This window comes from Aquarana catesbeiana, linkage group LG09 (genome assembly GCF_042186555.1).
Source record: "Aquarana catesbeiana isolate 2022-GZ linkage group LG09, ASM4218655v1, whole genome shotgun sequence".
Lineage (NCBI taxonomy): Eukaryota > Metazoa > Chordata > Amphibia > Anura > Ranidae > Aquarana > Aquarana catesbeiana.
The window spans coordinates 122,229,682-122,251,119 of NC_133332.1; the positions used below are offsets into that span (position 1 = coordinate 122,229,682).

The 21,438-nt window shown below is 41.7% G+C and overlaps 1 protein-coding gene and 1 pseudogene across 1 annotated transcript in view; both read left to right on the forward strand.

Moving 5' to 3' along the window:
• Positions 1-21,438, forward strand: part of LOC141108044 (transmembrane 9 superfamily member 2-like) — an 81,239-nt gene that overhangs the window by 47,332 nt on the left and 12,469 nt on the right. Inside the window, exons 9-14 of the mRNA XM_073599235.1 lie at positions 32-140; positions 988-1,120; positions 2,061-2,180; positions 5,124-5,181; positions 9,880-10,039; positions 18,495-18,646. Coding sequence (XP_073455336.1) covers positions 32-140; positions 988-1,120; positions 2,061-2,180; positions 5,124-5,181; positions 9,880-10,039; positions 18,495-18,646 — 732 coding nt within the window. The remainder of the gene's footprint in view (positions 1-31; positions 141-987; positions 1,121-2,060; positions 2,181-5,123; positions 5,182-9,879; positions 10,040-18,494; positions 18,647-21,438) is intronic.
• LOC141109073 (U2 spliceosomal RNA) lies at positions 16,623-16,733 on the forward strand (annotated as a pseudogene).

The window sequence follows — 21,438 nt, forward strand, 5'->3', positions numbered from 1 at the left end:
GGCCTCTTACTGTATGCTATATGTTTTTCAGTATAATGAACTCCCTGGTAATTGTCCTCTTCCTTTCTGGGATGGTAGCTATGATCATGCTTCGTACACTTCACAAGGACATAGCCAGATACAACCAGATAGATTCTTCTGTGAGTATTCCACACTTTGATCATAAGCATGGAAACCAAATGCGTTTTCACTGTGGGTTAATGCCTTCAATATAAGGGTTAATCATACTTTTACATCTTGACAGTGTGTTTTTACTTGTTTTAAACTCATAATAGTATGTGCAGATTCAAGAGCTTTGTATGCATTATAATTTATTTTTTAGCTACCGTTTTGATTTTTTTACTTTTTATTCACTTTTTTTTTTTTTTTTTTTTCTAGTAATTTGTGTAGTTTGCATATGTGATTCACCCTGTAAAATGTGCACGTTTTTTTACTTTCATTCCACTGCGAAAGTTACATGCAGAAAAATGCATTAGAATTCAGCAGGAAGAGTTTATTTCTAAAGACAAACTATGTTTCTGCTTCCAAACAAGGGACCTCTCACACCAGCAGCCGCCACACTTAAACTGCTTGTGTGTGCTGGGAGGACAAAGTGCAGAAGCTACATTCCCAGGGAATCACACTGTTTACTCCTCCTTTTTTATTTTTTTATTTTTTTGTTAGAATTCCACAAGTAACCTTTCATTAAGTTCTAGTCACAACGGTGTTGCAATACAGTGGTTTTTGACACAACCCGCTGCAATGAAAAAAAAAATACTGCATACAGCACTTTTTTTTTTTTTTTTTTTTTAGAGCACACCACCACAATGTGTTGCCTTGTCTTTTGGGTTGGGACTGCACTGGGCAAAGTTGACTAGCTCATCCCAATTCAAATTCAATGGAATTGAAGGTGTAGGTAGGTGTAGACAAGATGGAATGTTTCTTGGCCGAGTAGACCTTACAGGCAGATTTACAGTTTTATTTTTTTATTTTTTTTTTTTCCCCCAGGAAGATGCACAAGAGGAATTTGGTTGGAAACTAGTACACGGTGATATATTCAGACCTCCTAAGAAAGGAATGCTACTTTCTATATTCCTGGGACAAGGAACACAAATTTTTATTATGACATTCATTACACTGTGTAAGTACATATGTAGTGTTTGAATTGTGTTTTATTCACTTTAGTAGCATGAAACACCAGCACTATATGTTTTCTGAGAGCAAAAGATGGATGCCCCATTTCTGAATGTTACATGATATTTGTGTAAATGTTTTAAACATATGAAATCGTACATACAAAGTCTATATTTACAATAAAATGATTCTTAATGCAATGTAATCTCCCCATTTCTGCCCGCTTAACTGCACATTTTAAAGGCTAGGTGCACCTTTTAAACATAAATAATAAATGCAGAGTTTTGCAGGAAAAATAAAGGTGCATTTTTTTTATGTGTGTGTATATATGTATATGTGTGTGTATGTATGTGTGTGTATATATGTATATATATATATATATATATATATATATATATATATATATATATATATATATATATATATATATATATATACACAGGAGCCTGCTGGTGCGATGTCAGGCTCCTGCAGACATTTCCTCCAACTTTCTGCTTGTAACTCTGTATAGGCTTTCAGTTTTGAGAGCAGAAGGAAGTGTCTAAAGACTAAGAGAGCACCAATTACACTACTTTTAGTCCAATGGGAACTACAAGTCCACCTGCTACAGTGACAGATGGGAGTTGTAGTTAGTTTATTCATTTACAGATCGCTTTCTTATTTAAATGTGACAGCTGCTGCAGAGCGGAGAAACCCTCTGTCACGGGGGTAGGGGAGGGCTCAGGGGGTGGGGTGCTTAGAAATATGTTACTTGTTACACCTTAAATGTGGGTGTAACATGTTCCTAAAGGTGAACCTTAGCATTTAAGTACATAGTGGCCCTCGCATAAGGGGAATAAATCACTATTTTAACTTGGTTCAGGAACTGGGCATTTTTATGAAACTGAATTTTTTATTCTCTTTACACAATCTGTATAATCTAACTTTGGGAATTTTGTTCTCTTAAGTCTTGGCATGCCTTGGATTCCTATCACCTGCTAACCGAGGAGCACTGATGACATGCGCAGTTGTATTGTGGGTCTTGCTGGGAACTCCAGCTGGCTATGTATCTGCTCGGATGTACAAGAGTAAGTAACTAATATTTTAGATGCGATAGTAGAGCTAAGTAGCTTTTGTGACATTAGTTTTCATGAGTTTGTGTTCTCACATAACCCCTAAATAAAACCGCTGAATGAAGTAGCAGCAGCCTACTGAATTGATGATGTAAGTAGTAAGGACTGCATTCACCCATTTTCTGATAATACTAAAAACTTTGGCAATTAACTGCAGCTAGAATATTTATCGCCCTAATTTTATCCAAGATGAAATTGCCAGAAAAGATTTCCTGGTGTATTGAACTGCATTGATGCATCACACTTTGTGTGCGGGCACCGTTTTCAAGTTTCCTCCGGGGATGGAAAATTTTTTGATCAATAACTCCTGGGCGCAGTACCGGCATAATTTTAAGGTAATCCTGCATGGCCCCTGCACAGCCATAGTACTTCTGCGGTGCAGCAATGCCAGTGCTCCGCAAGTCTTTGGACACTTGTTGCTTGAGGATGATTTGCCACTTAGGTTTCTCTGCTCGGCACTCCTCATCTGCTCCCAAAAGGGGTTATAATAAGCCTACTGATCCTCAGCAAGCTATGGCATCGTGCTGGCAGAGAAGTGGGGAAGGATGATTGGATGAGCTCCCAAATCCCTCTATCAGATAGGGGACCCCCCTATACAACTCTCTTTGCAAGGGCTTCCCTAATGGTCAAGTTAGCTCTGAATCCCTGTCATCTGGTATTTCCACTTTTGCAGTGCCACAATCCTTCAGTTCTTTTGTGTCTAAGGAGGAATTTTCTTCAGCCAGTCTGGTTTGAAAGACCAACTTTTACAGGGTTCTCACTGGGTTGAAACGCCTGGTTTGCAAGGTTGGGTGCTCTTTTCCCCCTTTTTTGCAGGGGTGGGGGTGGGCTTATGTGTCATTGGAACATCCCCAGGGTAAGGACACAACTAGGAGGAGGAAGCTGTAGAGCAGCCTTCACTAAGCTGCTAACTGCAGTCCAGGTCTGGACTCACTGACAGCCCAGTACCGGACCGTCAGCCAGCCGGATCCCCAGCTGAGCGTCAGTCATTGGTTGCTAGAACTGCCAGCGGCCTTAGCAACCAATGATGTCACATGTGTGCCCTGCTTCCTGCAGCACACTTCTGCCCCCCCGCCTGCCTGGCTACAGTGACATATGACACAGGGAGCACTCTGGGGACACCTGATGTAGGGTAAGGCAGGTCTGTTTTCTTTTATTTAAAATGTGCATATAATTGGCCTACTTTGTTTTATTAAAGGGTTGTTTATTTGTCTTACATGTTTTTCCTGTTAAAGACTAGTTGTTTGTATTCCATACAAATACAAGAACAAATGTAAAGCCATCCAAGTTCAAACTGTCAAATGCTTAATGTCATAACTAAAAATTGACAAATATTGACATGCTATGGGAATTGTACATTTGCCATATTTTGATAGACTTACAATGACTACATCCTATCAGAGTCATAGCGCAAACATTTGTACTTGGGCTGGAAGAATATTTTAGCATCTGGACCTCCTTGAATTTTTGTTAATTACCCCTGAGTATCGACAAATGAGTCCTCACAGGAGGAATATCAAGGTCTGGGGCTGTCTCAGACATAGAAGACCAGAGTGGGTTTTCCTGGCGGACATGGTGCATACTAACTTTCAGGGTCTTTTCCTTCCAAAGACACTGGTTTTGGGTCCTGGTGGCCTCCTAAACATCCCAAATATTTTCCAGTCTGATGAGGTTCTCACAAGGGTCAAGCTTGTTCTTGATCCACTATTTTAGGTGGATTCATCTGTACTTCCTGAGCTATTTAGCATCAAGCTTCTGTTGCTCAGGTTTGTAAGGCTGCCAACTTGGTCTTCTTTTCACACGTTTACAAGGTTCTACTAGGTAGATGTTCACGCCTCTGCAGATGCCAGTTTTGGAGGAAAAGTCTTGTACACTGATTTGTAGTGAGTATTTTGGTTTTTGGCCTTGTTGCTGTGTTACCCACCCCTCATATTCAGTACTCTTGGAAATCTCAAGTAGTCAGGAAGTACTCTTTGCCCTAAAATCTACAATTTTAAGAAAGTTAGGGTTTTGGTTTACTTGTAAAATCCTTTTCTTTGAGTACCTCACAGAATACAGGGATCCCTTCCTCTGTGTTACTCATTACTACAAAACTGAGGCTATCACCAGCCAGTGTTGATGCGGGAATCCCTCCTGCCTGGCCATTGTCTTCTCCTGGCGAGGATGGCTTGCTAGTTATAACAGCCACTAGTGATAATCGCAGGTAAAACCCAGCATGCTGGTTGTACCTAAGTTGATCGATCAACTTGGTACATTCAGCCTGCCCATACACGGTTCAGATGCTGAACCGGCCGAGAACCAAACCGTGTATGGCCTGCCTTAGCTGAGCTGGGAGGGGTTATGCCACGGCAGGGGTTTCCTGCTTTTTTTTTTTTTTTGACCAGTGTCCATTCACTTAAAAGTGGCAACATAACTCAATTTGTCATGAATATGAAGTAGCTGAATCAAAAATTCTAATTTTCGACATTGTGTCAATTTTACAAACATTAGACTACAATGGCATGTAAACTTTAGTACATTGCATTAGTTGTATAATAACTCCTTCACCTTTTAGACCCATGCTTGCTCCTTCAGACCTCCAATCGGCCATAAATGCAGGAGTTTTACATAAATGCTGCAATGGTTAAAACAATGTAGGCATGTGGGCAGGCTTCTTTCACACACTGATGCTCTCAGCTGCTGGTAGACCTACACTGTGATGTCAGGGAGGTGGGTTGGCTGTGGACAGGCTGTGCTTTGTAATTAACAGCCAAATGAGCTGTCAATTATATTTTATGGCAGTGTTTCAGGTGTAAGTGAAAAAAATTGCAAAAGCTATTTCTCATTTCAGTGCTTCATATGTATGTAGCAAGCAAGTTTACACTAAATTGCTTCACTATACTCCAATTTTTTTTTCAGCGTTTGGAGGCGAGCGATGGAAATCCAATGTGCTTCTGACAGCCCTATTGTGTCCAGGGTTAGTTCTGTGTGTTTATTGTTAACCTGTAGTGATACAACTGTTCTTTAGGAGTAGATGTGATGTGGTAAAATGTTAAAAAATGTAAACAATTTGCTTATAATAGTGATGATTGTAGGGTAATTTTAAACAGAATGCCAGGCAAACGCCTAAACACACGAATGAAATTAATATAATGGAGCTGTGTTATTTTACCAAAGGAATCGTATCTCTGTCTATCCAATCCTGATAATTACACGGTCCTGTGTAGTAGTAGGGTAGAAGACATGACTTTTCTTCACTGCAAACCTGAAGTTCTATAGCTTAGTTATATGATTTGCCTGTAATGAAGTATGTCCCACAATGTGCAGACTGCTGGATTCTGTAGAAATCTTCTTTTCAGGGGTGTCCTGACCTGTTCCTTCTACTGATTTTTTGGTGCTCTTGGGGTTAACAGCTTGGGGTCTCCGGGATCAGCTGTGCTAAAGATGATCTGACAGACACGCCCCTTCCTGTCCTCTCCTCCATAAAGTTCTTTCAACAATTACACTGCATGTAAGTGTAAGTGATCAGATTTACCCCATCGTCAGATTGTGTTTTAAGCCGTGTAATCCATTTTTTACGGTCCTGTCCCTGTTGCATCAGCTTACATATTATAATCTGACTATCAACCAGTTCTACAAAGCTATTTCAAATGAGGACCTACCTAAACTTTCCAACCAATGTTTATCCAGTCAGACAGGCCCTTGAATTGTTGGTATCTCAGGAGATTGTACAGTTGTGTGGTACTGCACCCTTGGCACTCCATTGAAGTCGTCTTGAGGTCTCCCCCTTCAAGCGGTATATTCTTCCTGTGAAGGAAGTTCAGAAATGCAATAATCCCAAGTTTTCCTTCCCTCTCTTCTGCGTAGTAGCTCATGCCGATCATTCAATAATATGAACAGATCAGTACAGAGCCCAAACCAAGTCAGGTTTGCTATAGCCAGGAAGCCAAAAAGCACAATGACACAATGTTATATTTCTGACATCACAATATAGTGACCATATTCAGTGCAAGCGTGGTAATGACCTCCTGATAATCTGTTACTGCCCCCGTATTACACTCATCACAGTCTCCGCTACTGTGCATGGGTGGGATTGAGGGGGTCGGCAATGGACATACATTACTGCGCATATGTGGTCATCAAATTGCTAGGAATTATAGGAGCATCGTCCCATATCGGCTCATATTGATGACGTAACCACCTACCATATTAAACTAAAACCCATTCACCATCTTGAAGAAGGGCATGGGGGTGAAGGACCTATTTAATAACTGCACTACAATTTTTTGAATCTAACTAAACCAACTTAAAGCGTTTGTTAACCCAAAAATAAAAAAATGGATCCTGCTCCTTTAAAGAATGTTATATGACACAGTGCTTGTCCTGTGTCATTTGGCCCCCTGTAACACCTAAAAAAACCTGGCTGATCCTGCCAGTTTCTTCCCACCCCTCTGTAAACTGAGCATGGTGTATGTTGGCTACTGAGCCCTGACACCGTGGTCAGTTTACGTGCCTCTATCATCAGCAGCCTGCTATCTGCTCTCCTCTCTGCTCCTGTTTCCTAACCCCCCCCCTCTCTGTCTGTGTGAGCTGCCCCTCCCCCCTCCTGCTGCTCTCATAACACTAACCTGTATACACCATCAGCACTGCCTCCTATTGCAGTGTCCCTCTCTGTGAATAATTTATAAATGCTGTAAATACCTAATTTAAGAGCCGAGATTGCGATCGCATGACCAGCCAGCTTTCCTCCTTCCCTCCAGACTGACATCAACAGGGGAATCTCGGCCCCACTCGCTGCATCTCTGAGGAGGAAAGGAGGAAGCTGGCCAGTCATGTGATTGCAATCTCGGCAGTGAAATGAGGTATTTGCAGCATTTATTTTTATAAATCACACAGAGGGGGATACTACAATAGGAGGCAGTGCTGATGGTGTATACAGGTTAGAGATGCTTAATAACCACTTTAATTTCTAAACAACTAATATAATGCGTATCCTATTTTATGATCATGAACTTAAAATTTTCATTTCAAAATTAAACTACCGGGGAACACCTAAACATGATTTCTTTTATAAGAACTATGGGATGGGCTGTAGAGTTAAGTTGAAGGAAGCTTGAACAAGACTTTCGACCTGGGTTATGTTGGTGCCATAGACATTAAAGCAAGGATTTCACCACTGGGACCACAAAGACCTAAACTGAAGTTTATGTAGCACCCTCTACCATAGGTAGGTGCTAGAGGTATAGTGTTGTAGGTTCTGTCAGTGCAGGTAAATTTAAGCAGGCCTATGCTGCAAGATAGGCCTGTTTGTTTTTGATCTGAGGGCAGGGAGTGGTTAGTGTAGCAGTGGGTGTGACTGACATGTACTTCAGCTTTTGGGCGCCTCCCCTGCTTTCAGTGAGAATGTCCTGGAAGAGGGGCAGGACTGAGAGTTGGAATGGCATGGAGTACATGTGAGGAGCCCTGACCAATCCCCAACTAGGATTGGCAGGGGGGCAGGCCTTTCACATATACTCATGGTCAGCCTGCTGGAGGGGGCGTTGTCGGCTGGGCGAACAGAAGGATGGAGTGCTAGACTGTGTGGAGGCGGAAAATCCCCATCGGGGGGGGGGGCGACTCAGACGGAGGAGCTTGGGAGCTGGCAGGGGGCCTCTCCTTACACGGTCATGTAGCGGTGTCCTGGAACGGGAGCTGGAGAAGCAGTCGGTTCACACGGTGCAGGTAAATCCTTCAGGAAGCACTCAGGACAGGAGTTGGTGAGTGAGGCATAGTGGTGATCTGGAAGAGGCATGCCAGAGGAGCTGGGTGCAGAGCCTGAGGAGAGACTGTGGGGTTTTGTGCTAAATCGTTGCAGCCTGAGGGCACAGGATTTTCAAGTCAGGCTTGCTGGGACCAGTAGTCCATCAAATATCTTTTAAACCACTAGTGATATTTGTCAATGTAAAGACGGATCCCTATAACATTGCATATACCAATTTGTTCTATGGGCATCTCATATCCTTTCCCCAACGAAGATCAATCCCTTAAATAAAACAACAAAATAAAGCAAAAGACTTTTCATTGTCTACAAGTGTGACATATGGATGTCTAGTGGCAGGGTGAATATGTGTGGATGTTAGTAACTAGTGGCAACACACCGCTACATTTAGTACTACCACTATTAGTCTACTTAAAGCAGAACTCAAGTAAGCAGAACAACATATGAAGTAATGATATTTGTGGTTTAAAAATTGTAGATTTTTGCTCCAGCATCCAGTCTCTGTGCCAGTGTAAAAAAAAAAAAAAAAAATACTCGCCTAGATGGCTGCAGCATCAATCGGATAATTGGATACTGTGGCTGTCATTCGCCACCGCTATACAGAGAACTGAGCAATCACTGACCGCTGGTCACTCAGTTCTTGGGTCCTCTTTGAGCACAGAGCGATAACTGTCCGTGATCTGCTCCTCCAGTGCTCCCTGGAGTGCCAGGCTGTGAAGGGGGCCAGAGCGGCTGGCTCGGGCTCTCAGTGGTGTGCTGAAAGGCTAAACCAGCTGCTGGTCAGGTATCTGGGTCCCTGCAGAGCCTGGACTGGCACTGTGACATCAGCCAACAGCAAGTTTTAGCCCGCTGTCTGCTGAATCTGGGTCACAGTAGTGCAGAACTAAGTGAAGTACTCCTATGACCCACTGGAGATGTAGGGCCAAATGAGCTTTGGCCATACTTTGCTTGAGTACCTAATGACTCAGGCAGGGGAAGTCCATCTTAAAACTTTGTATTTTTTCTTCCCTTTAAGAAATTCATGATTTGGTGGCAGCTTGTAAAGTAAATGCATTTTTATAATCCTGAAACCTTGATTTTTTTTTTTTTTTTTACATTCTTTAAGATTTATGTAATGCATAGGTCCACTTCTACCATGCCTAGGAAGTTTATCTTTGCTAGTATGATCATTTAAGAATTGCATTTTTGATTGAGTTATTTCTTTTCTTACATTTATTTAAGCAGTCATAACTTTTGATTTATATTCAAGAGAATTTTATATAACAAAACTTGATTAAAGCTTTAAGCGTTTGTTACCCCAACACTTCATATTCCTGATATGTACCTGCTGTACCATGTACTTGTATGAGAAAGTATCCTGTTCTCTTTGTATTGCTTTCTTTATGTGAAATCCCTGGTGTTCCTGTCAGTCCCTCTGCTTTCCTATTAAAACCACACTAAAACAGGAGACACACCATCAGTTCTCTAGCTGTGCTGGGAACTCAGAATACTCTCTTCCAATGAACATACTTGTCCTGACACGCCCTCTCTGCACAGCCATTCACTGGGGAGCTTTGTGTGCTGCTGCTTCTCCTCCCCCCAGCTCTTATGCAGCTGAGAACAGGGAATGTGAGGGAAAGGGATATTTATAATGTTTTTTTATATCTATACACACGTTTTGCCTTTCTTTTCTATTTTAAATTGAATGGGTTGTTTTACAAAATGATCGTTTACAATCACTTTAATATAAAGACTAATCATAGACACCTGTTTACTATATTTTGACCACCAGAGGGCCACCTAGCTAAAACTACTAGTATGTCTATGTAATACAGTGGGTGCTAACTATATAAAGGGCGCTTTTAGTATTTGCCAGATGTGTTCCTTTGTTGTATAGAGAACTTTAGCTTACATTTTTTTTCCTTTTTTTTTTCACAGAATTATTTTTGCTGATTTCTTCATTATGAATGTAATTTTATGGGTTAAAGGATCTTCAGCTGCAATCCCCTTTGGGACACTTGTGGCTATCCTGGCAATGTGGTTTGGAATTTCTGTTCCCCTGACATTCCTAGGAGCATACTTTGGATTTAAAGAGAGAGTAAGTACCTGAAGAGAATAAACCTATTTTTCTGACATTAAAGCGTATCTAAACCTGAAAATAAAAATGTAACAGAATATATTTTATCGGGTATTAGTCCTTAGTGTAGTGCAGGGGTCTCCAAACTTTTTCAATAAAGGGCCAGTGTACTGTGCTTCAGATTTTAGTAGGGCTGGACTGAGCATTTGAGAGTAGAAAAATGTCCTGGTGTCAGTAAGCAATGCCATCATTGGTGTCAGTGGGAGAAATAGTGCCCCATTGTGGGTGTCAAGTGGGAGTAATGGTTCCCCTCATTGGTGTCAGTGGGAAGAATAGTGCCCCATCACTGGTATCATTGGGAGGAATAGTGCCCCATTGTTGGTGGCGTTGGGAGGATTGGTGCCCCTCATTGGTGTCAATGGAAAGAAGATTGCCCTGTTTTTTTGTCAGTGGGATGAATAGTGCACTTCATTGGTGTCAGTGGGAGAAATAGTGTCCCAAAGGCAGGATAAGGGCAAGCAAAGAGCCCCACCTGGCCCCCAAGCCGCAGTTTGGAAGCCATTGGCCTACATCCTTAGAAAAAAAAACCTTTAAAATATAAGAGGTATTTATACTCGACGGATCATTGCCAATTTGGCCATGTAAGAAGATACCCACATGGCCGGAAGAGCCAGGCTCTCCTGATAGTCAGATGGGGACCTGGTCCCCCCTAGTGGGTGAAAGATACGTTAAGGTTTGGGAGTTGACTTGTATATTAGGTCATGGTTTAAAATACCTAAGTAAAAAAGGGTTACAAGCCACACCGACCTAAATAAAAATGTTATAGTTAACATAAGGAGACAATAACTGTCTAAGTTAGCTATAAGAGAAGAAATCATTTAATATGTTATATTATTCAATGTGTGACTCCATAAACCTGTTACATCTTACATAATGAAAAGTCGAGATTTTTGTTCATTGTATTATAAAATTCCAATAAAAACTATTGAAACATTAAAAATATATGAGGTAAGTAGGTGTGGTCTATTAATATTTGATAATCCTGGTGTCAGTGAGAGTAAGCAATGCCATCATTGGTGTCAGTTGGAGAAATTGTGCCCCTTTGCTGGTGGCAGTGGGAGGTATGGTGCCCCGCATTGGTGTCAGTGGGAACAGTCGTGCCCAATCACTGGTGTCCGTGGGAGGAATAGTACCCCTCATTGGTGTCATTAGGAACAATAGTGCCCCATCACTGGTGTTGGTGGAAGAAACAGTGCCCCATTGTTGGTGGCAGTGGGAAAAAGAGTGCTCTATTTTCAATATCCGTGGAAGAAATAGTGCGTCTCATTGGTGTTGGTGAGAGGATTAGTTTCCCATAGTTTTTTTTTCAATGAGAGAAATTGTGCACCTCATTGGTGTCAGTGGGAGGAATATTGGCCCAAGGACCAGATAAAGGCAAGCAAAGGGCCACATCTGGCCACCGGGGTGCAGTTTGGAGACCACTGGTGTAGTGGATGCATTGGTTTTCCTTTTTCAGGCTTATTTTCCTTTATTTTCACCTAGTGATCCTGTGAATAACAGGGGCATGGTGGAAAAACAGTACCATGCATTTCCACTTAGAGACTGCCCACTGCATATATACTGCGGCAGGGCAGCTCTATTGTGCGTTGTTTCATGCACGAGATACCGTGTGCGCGTGCCCGCTGCACGCCGGGGGAGCACGCGCATCGGTCTGATGGACTCTATGTCGGCCGGCCACCTGCAAGCACTCTACAGAGAGGCAGAACGGGGATCTGACTATGTAAACAAGGCATATCCCTGCTCTGACAGGTGAGGACACTGAGATCATCTGCTCCTAGTAATCAGGGACAGGGATCTCTGTGTTGTCCCTGTCAGTCCATCCCCCACACAGTAAGAAAACGCACTGAGGGAACACAGTTAACCCTTTGATCACCCCCTAGTCTTAAAGCCTTCCCTGCCAGTGTCATTTATACAGCGATTAGTGCATTTTTTTTTTTAGCACTGATCACTGTATTGGTGTCACTGGTCCCCAAAAAGTGTCTCTTAGTGTCAGATTTGTCCACCGAAATGTCGCCGTCCCTCTAAAAATCGCTGATCCCCGCCATTACCAGTAAAAAAAATTAAAATCCCTAAATCTATCCTGTAGTTTGTAGATGCTATAACTTTTGCGCAAACCAATCAATATATGCTTATTGAGATTTTTTTTTTTTTCAAAAAATATGTCATAAAATACATATTGATCTAAATTGATGAAGAAATGTTGTCTTTTTACTTTTTTTTTTTTTTTTTTGGATATGTATTCTAGCAGAAATTTTCAAAATTGTGGGTCTTTTTTTTTGTTTATAGCGCAAAAAATAAAATACGCAGGGGTGATCAAATACCACCAAAAGAAAGCTCTATTTGTGGGGGAAAAAAGACATTTATTTTATTTGGGTACAACGTCGCACGACCGCGCAATTTTCAGTTAGTGACGCAGTGCCGTATCTCAAAAAATGGACTGGTCATTAAGGGGGTAAATCCGGGGCTGAAGTGGCTTATAGTGTATGAGGCTTTTATACAAGGTGTTAATTAAAACAATAAATATGTTAACTGTTGAGTGCGATTTGTTGGGTCCACTTTAGTTCCACAGCGACAGGAGAAATGCCAATATTCTGAGCATTCTGAGACTTGTACCACTGAGAAATAAATACACTTTGCATTTAGCTATACTTTTTAAATGTATTTATTTATTTTATATTTTTAGTTTTGGACAGAGTGGAGAGGGATTAAAACACCTGTCAGTTTTTATTGCTGTCTGTCCCACCATTAGGGAGCTTCACCCTCTTTATTTCTCTTGTTTACTGTTCTCACCAAGATTGAAAGTAAAAAAACATGCCTAATTTTGTGGTTGTCCCCAGAACCGTAACAGCAGGGATATCTTCAAATGCAGACACTCGTTTTGGTGACAAGCAGGGATTTACTGTTACTTTCTGTTTTGGCTTTAGGAAAGGAAGTGAAGGGAAATCTCTCCAATGGGACACAGATGGCAAAAAACCCGACAGGGGTTATAACCCTCCCTTTGGCCTGTATTTCTGCTTTAATGTGCTGAGACTTAAAGGTCTACAGGGACCAGAGAAAAGCAGACCCAGACTGCTGCTGCTTCTAGGTTTACAGAGACGCAGCAGTCGGACCAGCTGAGAATCGTAGATCTACAGAAGCAGGACAGACACTGTGCTGGTTAAACCTTGTATTCCTTTTATTTAGTGTGTAGCAGTCCAATGTGTAAGTAGTTGGTATAGTTCTCTTTACAGTCCTTCCTTCACACACCTCAGCCGATTTTGGCTTTTCAACGAGTACTGTGATTTGGATGGTGAGCAGAAAGACTTTCTGCAGCTGTTGCTGATAAGATAGGGTGAGGTTCTCATAGAAAACGTCACTACTTTTCAGTTCTGGTTATAAACAAGTCAGGTTTGGTAAATTTTTTTACAGATTCACATTCTTATTCTTAATTTTTAACCACTTCATCCCTGGAAGGTTTTACCCCCTTAATGACCAGGCCATTTCTTGCGATTAGGCACAATTGCGCAGTCGTGCAACGCTGTACCCAAATAAGATTGATGTCCCTTTTTCCCCACAAATAGAGCTTTCTTTTGGTGGTATTTGATCACCGCTGCGGTTTTTATTTTTTGCGCTATAAACAACAAAAGACTGACAATTTAGAAAAAATATATATATATTTTTTTTTACATTCTGCTATAAAACATAACCAATTAAAATCCTAATTTCTTCATCAATTTAGCCCAATATGTATTCAGCTACATATGTTTGATAAAAAAAATCCCAATAAGGGTATATTACATAGTCCGGTTGAAAAAAGACACACATCTAGTTCAACCAAAAAAAAAAAAATTACAATCCCATATACACAATCCTTCACCCATGGTTGATCCAAAGGAAGGCGAAAAACCCCAGCAAAGCATAATTCAATTTGCTCCAGCAGGGGAAAAAATTCCTTCCTGATCCCCCGAAAGGCAATCGGATTTTCCCTGGATTAATTTACAATCTATAAATGTCAGTACCCAGTTATATTATGTACATTTAGGAAAGAATCCAGGCCTTTTTTAAAGCAATGTACTGAGCTGGCCAGAACCACCTCTGGAGGGAGTCTATTCCACATTTTCACAGCTCTTATTGTGAAGAAACCTTTCCGTATTTGGAGATGGAATCTTTTTTTCCTCTAGACGTAAAGAGTGCCCCCTTGTCCTCTGTGATGACCTTAAAGTGAATAACTCAACACCAAGTTCACTATATATGGACCACTTCTATATTTGTACATGTTGATCATATCCCCCCTTAATCTCCTCTTCTCAAGAGAGAATACATTTATTTCCTCTAATCTTTTCTCATAACTGAGCTCCTCCGTGCCTCTTATCAGTTTGGTTGCCCTTCTCTGCACTTTCTCCAGTTCCCCGATACCCTTTTTGAGAACTGGTGTCCAAAACTGAACTGCATATTCCAGATGAGGTCTTACTAATGATTTGGGGCAAAATGAGATCTCTCTCTGGAGTCCATACCTCTTTTAATACAGGAAAGGACTTTGCACAAACAAATATTGATTGGTTTGTGCAAAAGTTATAGCGTCTACAAAATGGGGGATATTTTTTTTAATTTTTGTTTTGTTTTTTTTTTACTTGTAATGGCATTGATCAGTGATTTTTTTTTTTTTTTTTTTTTTAGCAGGACTGCGCTATTGCGGCAGACAGATCGGGCACCTAACTGACACTTTTGACACTTTTTTGGGAACCAGTGACATTATTACAGTGATCAGTGCTAAAAATATGCACTAACACTGTATAAATGACACTGGCAGGGAAGGGGTTAACATGGGCGATTAAAGGGTTAAGTGTATTCCCTAATTGTGCTTTATTACTGTAGGAGGGATGGGCTCACTGCATGGACACTGTGATCTGTGTTCCTGATTAGCAGAAACGCTAGATCAGTGTCCATGCCTGACAGCACAGCGGTCTGCTTGTTTACATCGTCAGACCGTCATCCTGTCTCCGTGGGGAGCGATCGCGGGTGCAATTTTATTCATTTTTTAAATTCAACGCAAACTCCCCCATCCATCCATGTCTCCATGCTTTATTTTGTTGAGAAATCATGATTTGTGCAGTATTTATTTGCTGGAATCCATCTGCCCTTAGCTCAAGCATGCAAGCAGGAGGGTGTCGAAAAAACCCCTGCCTAGGCCTGGAAACCAGGAATTAACTAAAGAAACGTTCCCATCTATTTACGAGGCTTGCAGCATAAGGATTAATAGTCCAGGTTGAGAGAATGAAGTTCCGCTTTAAGCCATTTGTGAATCTCCATGTATTAGTCATACATGCTATGTACACAAGGTGGCATCCTTCATACTCTCTCATCAATACTTTATTTGTTGCCGACAATGGGAAAAAAAAAAAAAAAGTCACTGGAGCATCTGGTGCCTTCTACATTTAATTATCAGCAGGGGGATATTTATGAAGTAGAAGTAGATAAAATTACAGGTAAAATGACAATTGAAAATAAATTGTGTAGCTCATTACGCTGGTTATTTGAGGCAGTACTGTCAAAAATATGGAAAACAAACAAATGTAATATTCTACTTTTTATAGATTGCACAACAATTGAATGTGTCTGTGATTCTGCGCAAAACCTCTCCACTAATAGAATGTGGCCAATGAAAAAATACCAATATGTGAATCTACAAAAAATAATGCTTTCAGTGAAAGAAGAAAAAAATCATACAAACATCTAAAGTGACTTCAGTGCTAATACATAAGTGAAGTGACTGATGCATACATATAAAGTGACTGAACAAAGTGCACGTGCGTTGATAGGAGATCTGGTGGCTTTCGTGGTGTTGGATACCCACTCGGGGCTCCCAGAACTCTCACCTTAGTGACACAGTAAAAGTGCCTGTTAGAATCCGTTGGATGTTGTGCTCTTTCCGTTTGGATGTATACTGGTGTTCTGATGTGCCTATGGATAGGCGATGTTCCCTCCAATGAGTAGGCTGTGTGCAGAGGGTCCGATACAAGCTGAAGATCCTGTCCAGGTAAAACTGGAGCACCACTGTGTGTACTGGGGGCCCTGCTCTGTATTGGGGGCCCTGGAGAACCTCTGAGAGAAGTGTCAGTGGTGGATGTGAGTGCTGAGCTCTCCTCACCAGTGAGGAGAGCTCACCAGTGAGGAGAGCTCAGCACTCACATCCACCACTGACACTTCTCTCAGAGGTTCTCCAGGGCCCCCAATACAGAGCAGGGCCCCCAGTACACACAGTGGTGCTCCAGTTTTACCTGGACAGGATCTTCAGCTTGTATCGGACCCTCTGCACACAGCCTACTCATTGGAGGGAACATCGCCTATCCATAGGCACATCAGAACGCCAGTATACATCCAAACGGAAAGAGCACAACATCCAACGGATTCTAACAGGCACTTTTACTGTGTCACTAAGGTGAGAGTTCTGGGAGCCCCGAGTGGGTATCCAACACCACGAAAGCCACCAGATCTCCTATCAACGCACGTGCACTTTGTTCAGTCACTTTATATGTATGCATCAGTCACTTCACTTATGTATTAGCACGCTTCTCGGCCTTTTGGCTAAGATCAAGTGTAGTATCTGTTCTTATCAGTTGCCAGAGGAGGCGATGTTGGCCCGACCAATAGTGGGAAGGGCGCATGCAAATCCGATGGTGTAATTGGACCTGGACAGACGGTTGAGGGAAAGTCATCACCTGTTGCCCATGGGGGCTTCAGTGGGCCTACCCAACCAGTCTAGAAAGGACCTCCTGGTGAGGATGGGTGCTGCACATGGGTCTGGCCGGAGGGTCGGGTCCCCGGCCTTCTGGCCTGGATTGTGGTAGCTCTAGCTACGGACAGTTATTTGGGAGAGAACGCTTACTACCCCTTTGAGGGGGGGGGGAGTGGCTAGTATCTCCCGAATGTAATTAGGTAGGAGTGATGGGAGCGACGGTGGAGCCTGATGGTAAAGGGCTCTCACCAAGCTTCTGGATCTCCATGCCTTTCTGCCTGTGGTGGGGGCTGCTGTGGTCTGGGCTGTGGGTCGGGGTTGAACTTGAAAGCCTATGGAGTAGTGCCCCTGGAGTGGCAGGCCAGGGGTGCCATAGAATCACTGTGTGTGGCAGACACTTTGATTTTGGGCACCAAGGTCACTACACCATATAACACGCTTTTTAAGCACCTGCCTCTTGGGCCGGGCCTTTTGGCTAGGACCAGAGGAATTTTTTATTCCTGGCCGGAGGGCCTGGTCATTGTTTCACACAATGGCCACTTCTTCACTTCCTCTCCACTATCCCTTTCCCCACTTTTTTATTTATTTGAAACCTATGTTTGTTTTGTCACGTTTTGTTTTTTCACGTTTTGCACGATGAGTAAGGATGCGGGTCCTCGGGCCAGCCCTGAAAGTCTTGGGAAGGGGTGGACATGGCCTTTTGGCTTAGTTCGCCCTCTCTCATGGGGTCTCCCTTCGGGGGAGCCCCACCTAGTACTTGGGTGGGTCCTGTTTCGGCAGGCCCTCCAGAGAACGGGGTCTGTCTGGTTTCGGCCAGATAGACCATTGTAAGTACCTTTGTCCCCGCAGGAGCGTAACGCCCCGGGGGATCAGGGAATTGGCACGTCTGTGTACCCGTGGCACTTTTTTGTGAGCACTCTTTATGTGTGTGCACATTTTTTATGCACCGGGTGAAGTTTTTGGGGTGTGTTTTGCACGCCATAGGCTTTCAAAAAAAAAAAAAAAAAAAAAAAAACTTATGTATTAGCACTGAAGTCACTTTAGATGTTTGTATGATTTTTTTCTTCTTTCACTGAAAGCATTATCTTTTGTAGATTCACATATTGGTATTTTTTCATTGCCCACATTCTATTAGTGGAGAGGTTTTGCGCAGAATCACAGACACATTCAATTGTGCAATCTATAGACTTTAGGTAGTGGAATGGTGTTCACTATTAGATTTTGCAGCATTACACAGATTATTTTTTAAATCACTTTAGTAGCGCAGAAGTCCATCGCAAGATACTACACAATATTCTACTTTTATTTTAGGTGAAGGTGTAAAGTTATACTTGCCTCCAGTAATGAATGATTGCATTTTCCTGTCAGTTCCCTTACCTGCCATTTTTCCTACCCTTTAGTATGTTATGTGGTAGTAAAAATTTATATTAGCTTTTAATAAACTGAGGCGCAGGGCAATAGGAGCAGTAAGAAGAGCAGACTACCTTAGGAACATGACGGTGGCAGATCTTTACACTGTGCATAAGTTTAGACTTACCTCTGCAGCCTCAATGTGCCCTGATCCCTACACCCTGATCTACCCAATATGACTTTTGATTGCTGCCTAGAAATTATGTGATATTTTTATTCTTCTCTTGTACATTTTGTAGTTTTTTAGCCTTTGCTGTTTCTTACGTTTTTTTTTCTTGCTTGCTTTTATAGTCTATTGAACATCCGGTCCGTACAAATCAAATACCGCGTCAGATTCCCTGCCAGTCCTTCTTCACAAAACCAGTTCCTGGCATCGTTATGGGTGGTATTCTGCCTTTTGGGTGCATTTTTATCCAGCTTTTTTTCATTCTCAACAGCATTTGGTAAGTTTGTTCCCCATCTGGCAGTACTTTTTATTCAGTGGCCACAATTAATATAATTCTGTACATTGGGAAGAAATGTATCTTATTCAGAATGACAATGTAGCAAGAAATAGGCAATACAGTTTATTTGGATACTTTTTTTAATGTCTTTTAGCCCGACCTGACTTTTAACCTTTTCTACAAGAGTAATTTTTTACCTATTGGGCTACCTAGCTCCTTCTTGACCCACTTGGAAGTTTAAATATAGGATGGCAATGCACGTAGGATTCCAGATTATTCACCACCTCATGACTACCCTCTTTTCGGCTCTCGGGGCTTGTTGCTTTACTCAGTAACAATGTTGTAAGTCGTTTGGGATGTGTCATATATCTCTGCCTGCATTTACTGTGAAGAATAAATCTCTGTGTTGGATCTGGAAAGCAGCAAACATACACAAATCATTTTAAAAGGAACTTGTCAGGGTGGACATATGGAGACTGCCATTGCTAACTTGTTGCATTGTTTTGCTGTAGGGCTTCACTTGGAAAGTCACTGATTTGGAACAAGCCTGTGCACATTTGGTATCCTGACCCTTCATTGGCTAAATGAGTGTTTTGCATCAGTGACTCATTAAAGGAGACGTTCACCTTTGGAACATATTCCACCTTTTTTTTTAGAGTGTAACATGTTCCAGCATGTGCAGCATCCCAGTTTCCTTTGAGTGAAAGCCACAGTGGCTGACGGTACTTGTAGACGTTGTAGTTCTCAATGAGCTATGAGGGCACTGGTGAACACTCTCTCCTTCATTGATTCCTCCTGCTCTCAGATAACTGTCTGCCCGTACGAGTTATGGGCAGACAGCTATGCTGAGAGTCTGCAGGAACCTGCAAAATGCATTGACCTAATAAATCGGATCTCAAGGCCAGGATAACATCACCCTTGACGACTGTTTTGAGGATATATTTTTAAACAAACCCTTTTTAAGATTTTGTGATATTTTGACTAAAAATGCATAATTTTTATAATTGATTGGTTAGTGTTTACTACACCCAAGGGGGTACGTTTTAAAGTCCCAGACAATCTTGTATCTCTAACTGTTTTTCCAGGGATGGTACCTCCTTAGGGTAGGAATTGGGGAATGCTCTACCCCCCACACACAAAACTTTGATTATCCTTTAAGTAGTCAACAAAGAGTAAGGATGACCTTCTAGGGCAGTGATGGTGAACCTTGGCACCCCAGATGTTTTTGAACTACATTTCCCATGATTCTCATGCACTCTGCAGTTTAGTGGAGCATCATGGGAAATGTAGTTCCAAAACATCTGGGGTGCCAAGGTTCGCCATCACTGATCTAGGGGATTACATCTTTAAAATCAACTCCTTATCAAACTGTCCACAACAGCATGAGACAACACACACTATATACAATATTCCAGTGTGCCTGTACAGCGAGTCCGACTAGCACAGATCAGACTGGGGTTCTCGGTCACCCTGTGCCCCTAATGGACACAGGGTGATTTACACATGGAAGGGTCCGGGGGAGCTGGACACGGAGTTTCCAGAGCTCTCCATGGTAAGATGGGTTGCACAAGCCCCCCACCCAAAGTGACTCCCGTCACAGGGGCTCCTATTGTTTAATAGGTTGTATTAAGATGGTAGATGTGAGAATGTGGTGGCACAAGGACAAAAGACATTTTAGTTTTAGATTCACAGAAGTATGCCTATTACTTAACTAAAGCTGGTCATAGATGGATTGAAATTCCTCCGGTCCAGGGGGGACCCGACAAATTTTGATCCATCTATGGCCATTAATAAATATGAATAAGTGTTGTGCATACCAGAAAAAAATAACCTCCAAATGATCCGTGATGAAAATATATCAAGTCATCAAATGAAATCAATTCACACTCAGTGCATTAGAAAAGTTCAATAAAAGTAAAGTACACGTGCACTAAAGGGCATAAATACAATTTAGAATTTATACAATTGTATTTATGCACTCTTTTAGCACACATGCACTTTACTTTTATTGAACTATTCTAATGCACTGAGTGTGAATTGATTTCATTTGATTATTTGATATACTGTATTTTCATCACTGAAGATTTGAGGTTATTTGTCTTAAAGTGTTATTTTTTTGTTCTGGTATGCGCAAAACGTATTCATATTTATGTATTACTGGTGGGAACTCAGTATGGTGTTTGCAGCAACCACACTTTGCTAATAAATTGTGTGTATATATAGATAATATAATACATATATATATATATATATATAATATAATAGTTTTGAGTTTCTTTATTGTACACATTAGTTCATACACCGTGGATCTGTTCTACGCACAGGCAGCACAGAGGTATTATTTCTTATTTACCATCTATGGCCATTCCCATTCATGAGAAGTCAGTTTAATGATGGAAAGTTTTTCTGTTCAATCGGTGCTGCAGCACTCACCCATATATTCTGACAGTGGAGGAGTCTCTGCTGTCAGAATACAGTGATGCAGCAGGGAGGATTCCCCCATCTACCTTGCTTGTGCGAATGGGGAAAATCCACATAATGTATGACCGTGTAAAGACTATCTGTCTTTTAGCATACTAAACCAATTATGCAGTTGGAATTCAACCCCCCCCCCAACAAAAATTACACATACTGCAGTGTTGCCAACCTACCAGATTGAAATTTACTGGCACGACACCCAAAATTTACTGGCACAGCCAAGTTTTTACTGGCATTCCCAAAAGTTAAAAAAAAATTACAGTTTTAAGTGCGAATTTCAGTATTTAGGCAACAAACAAGTTACATATGCAATT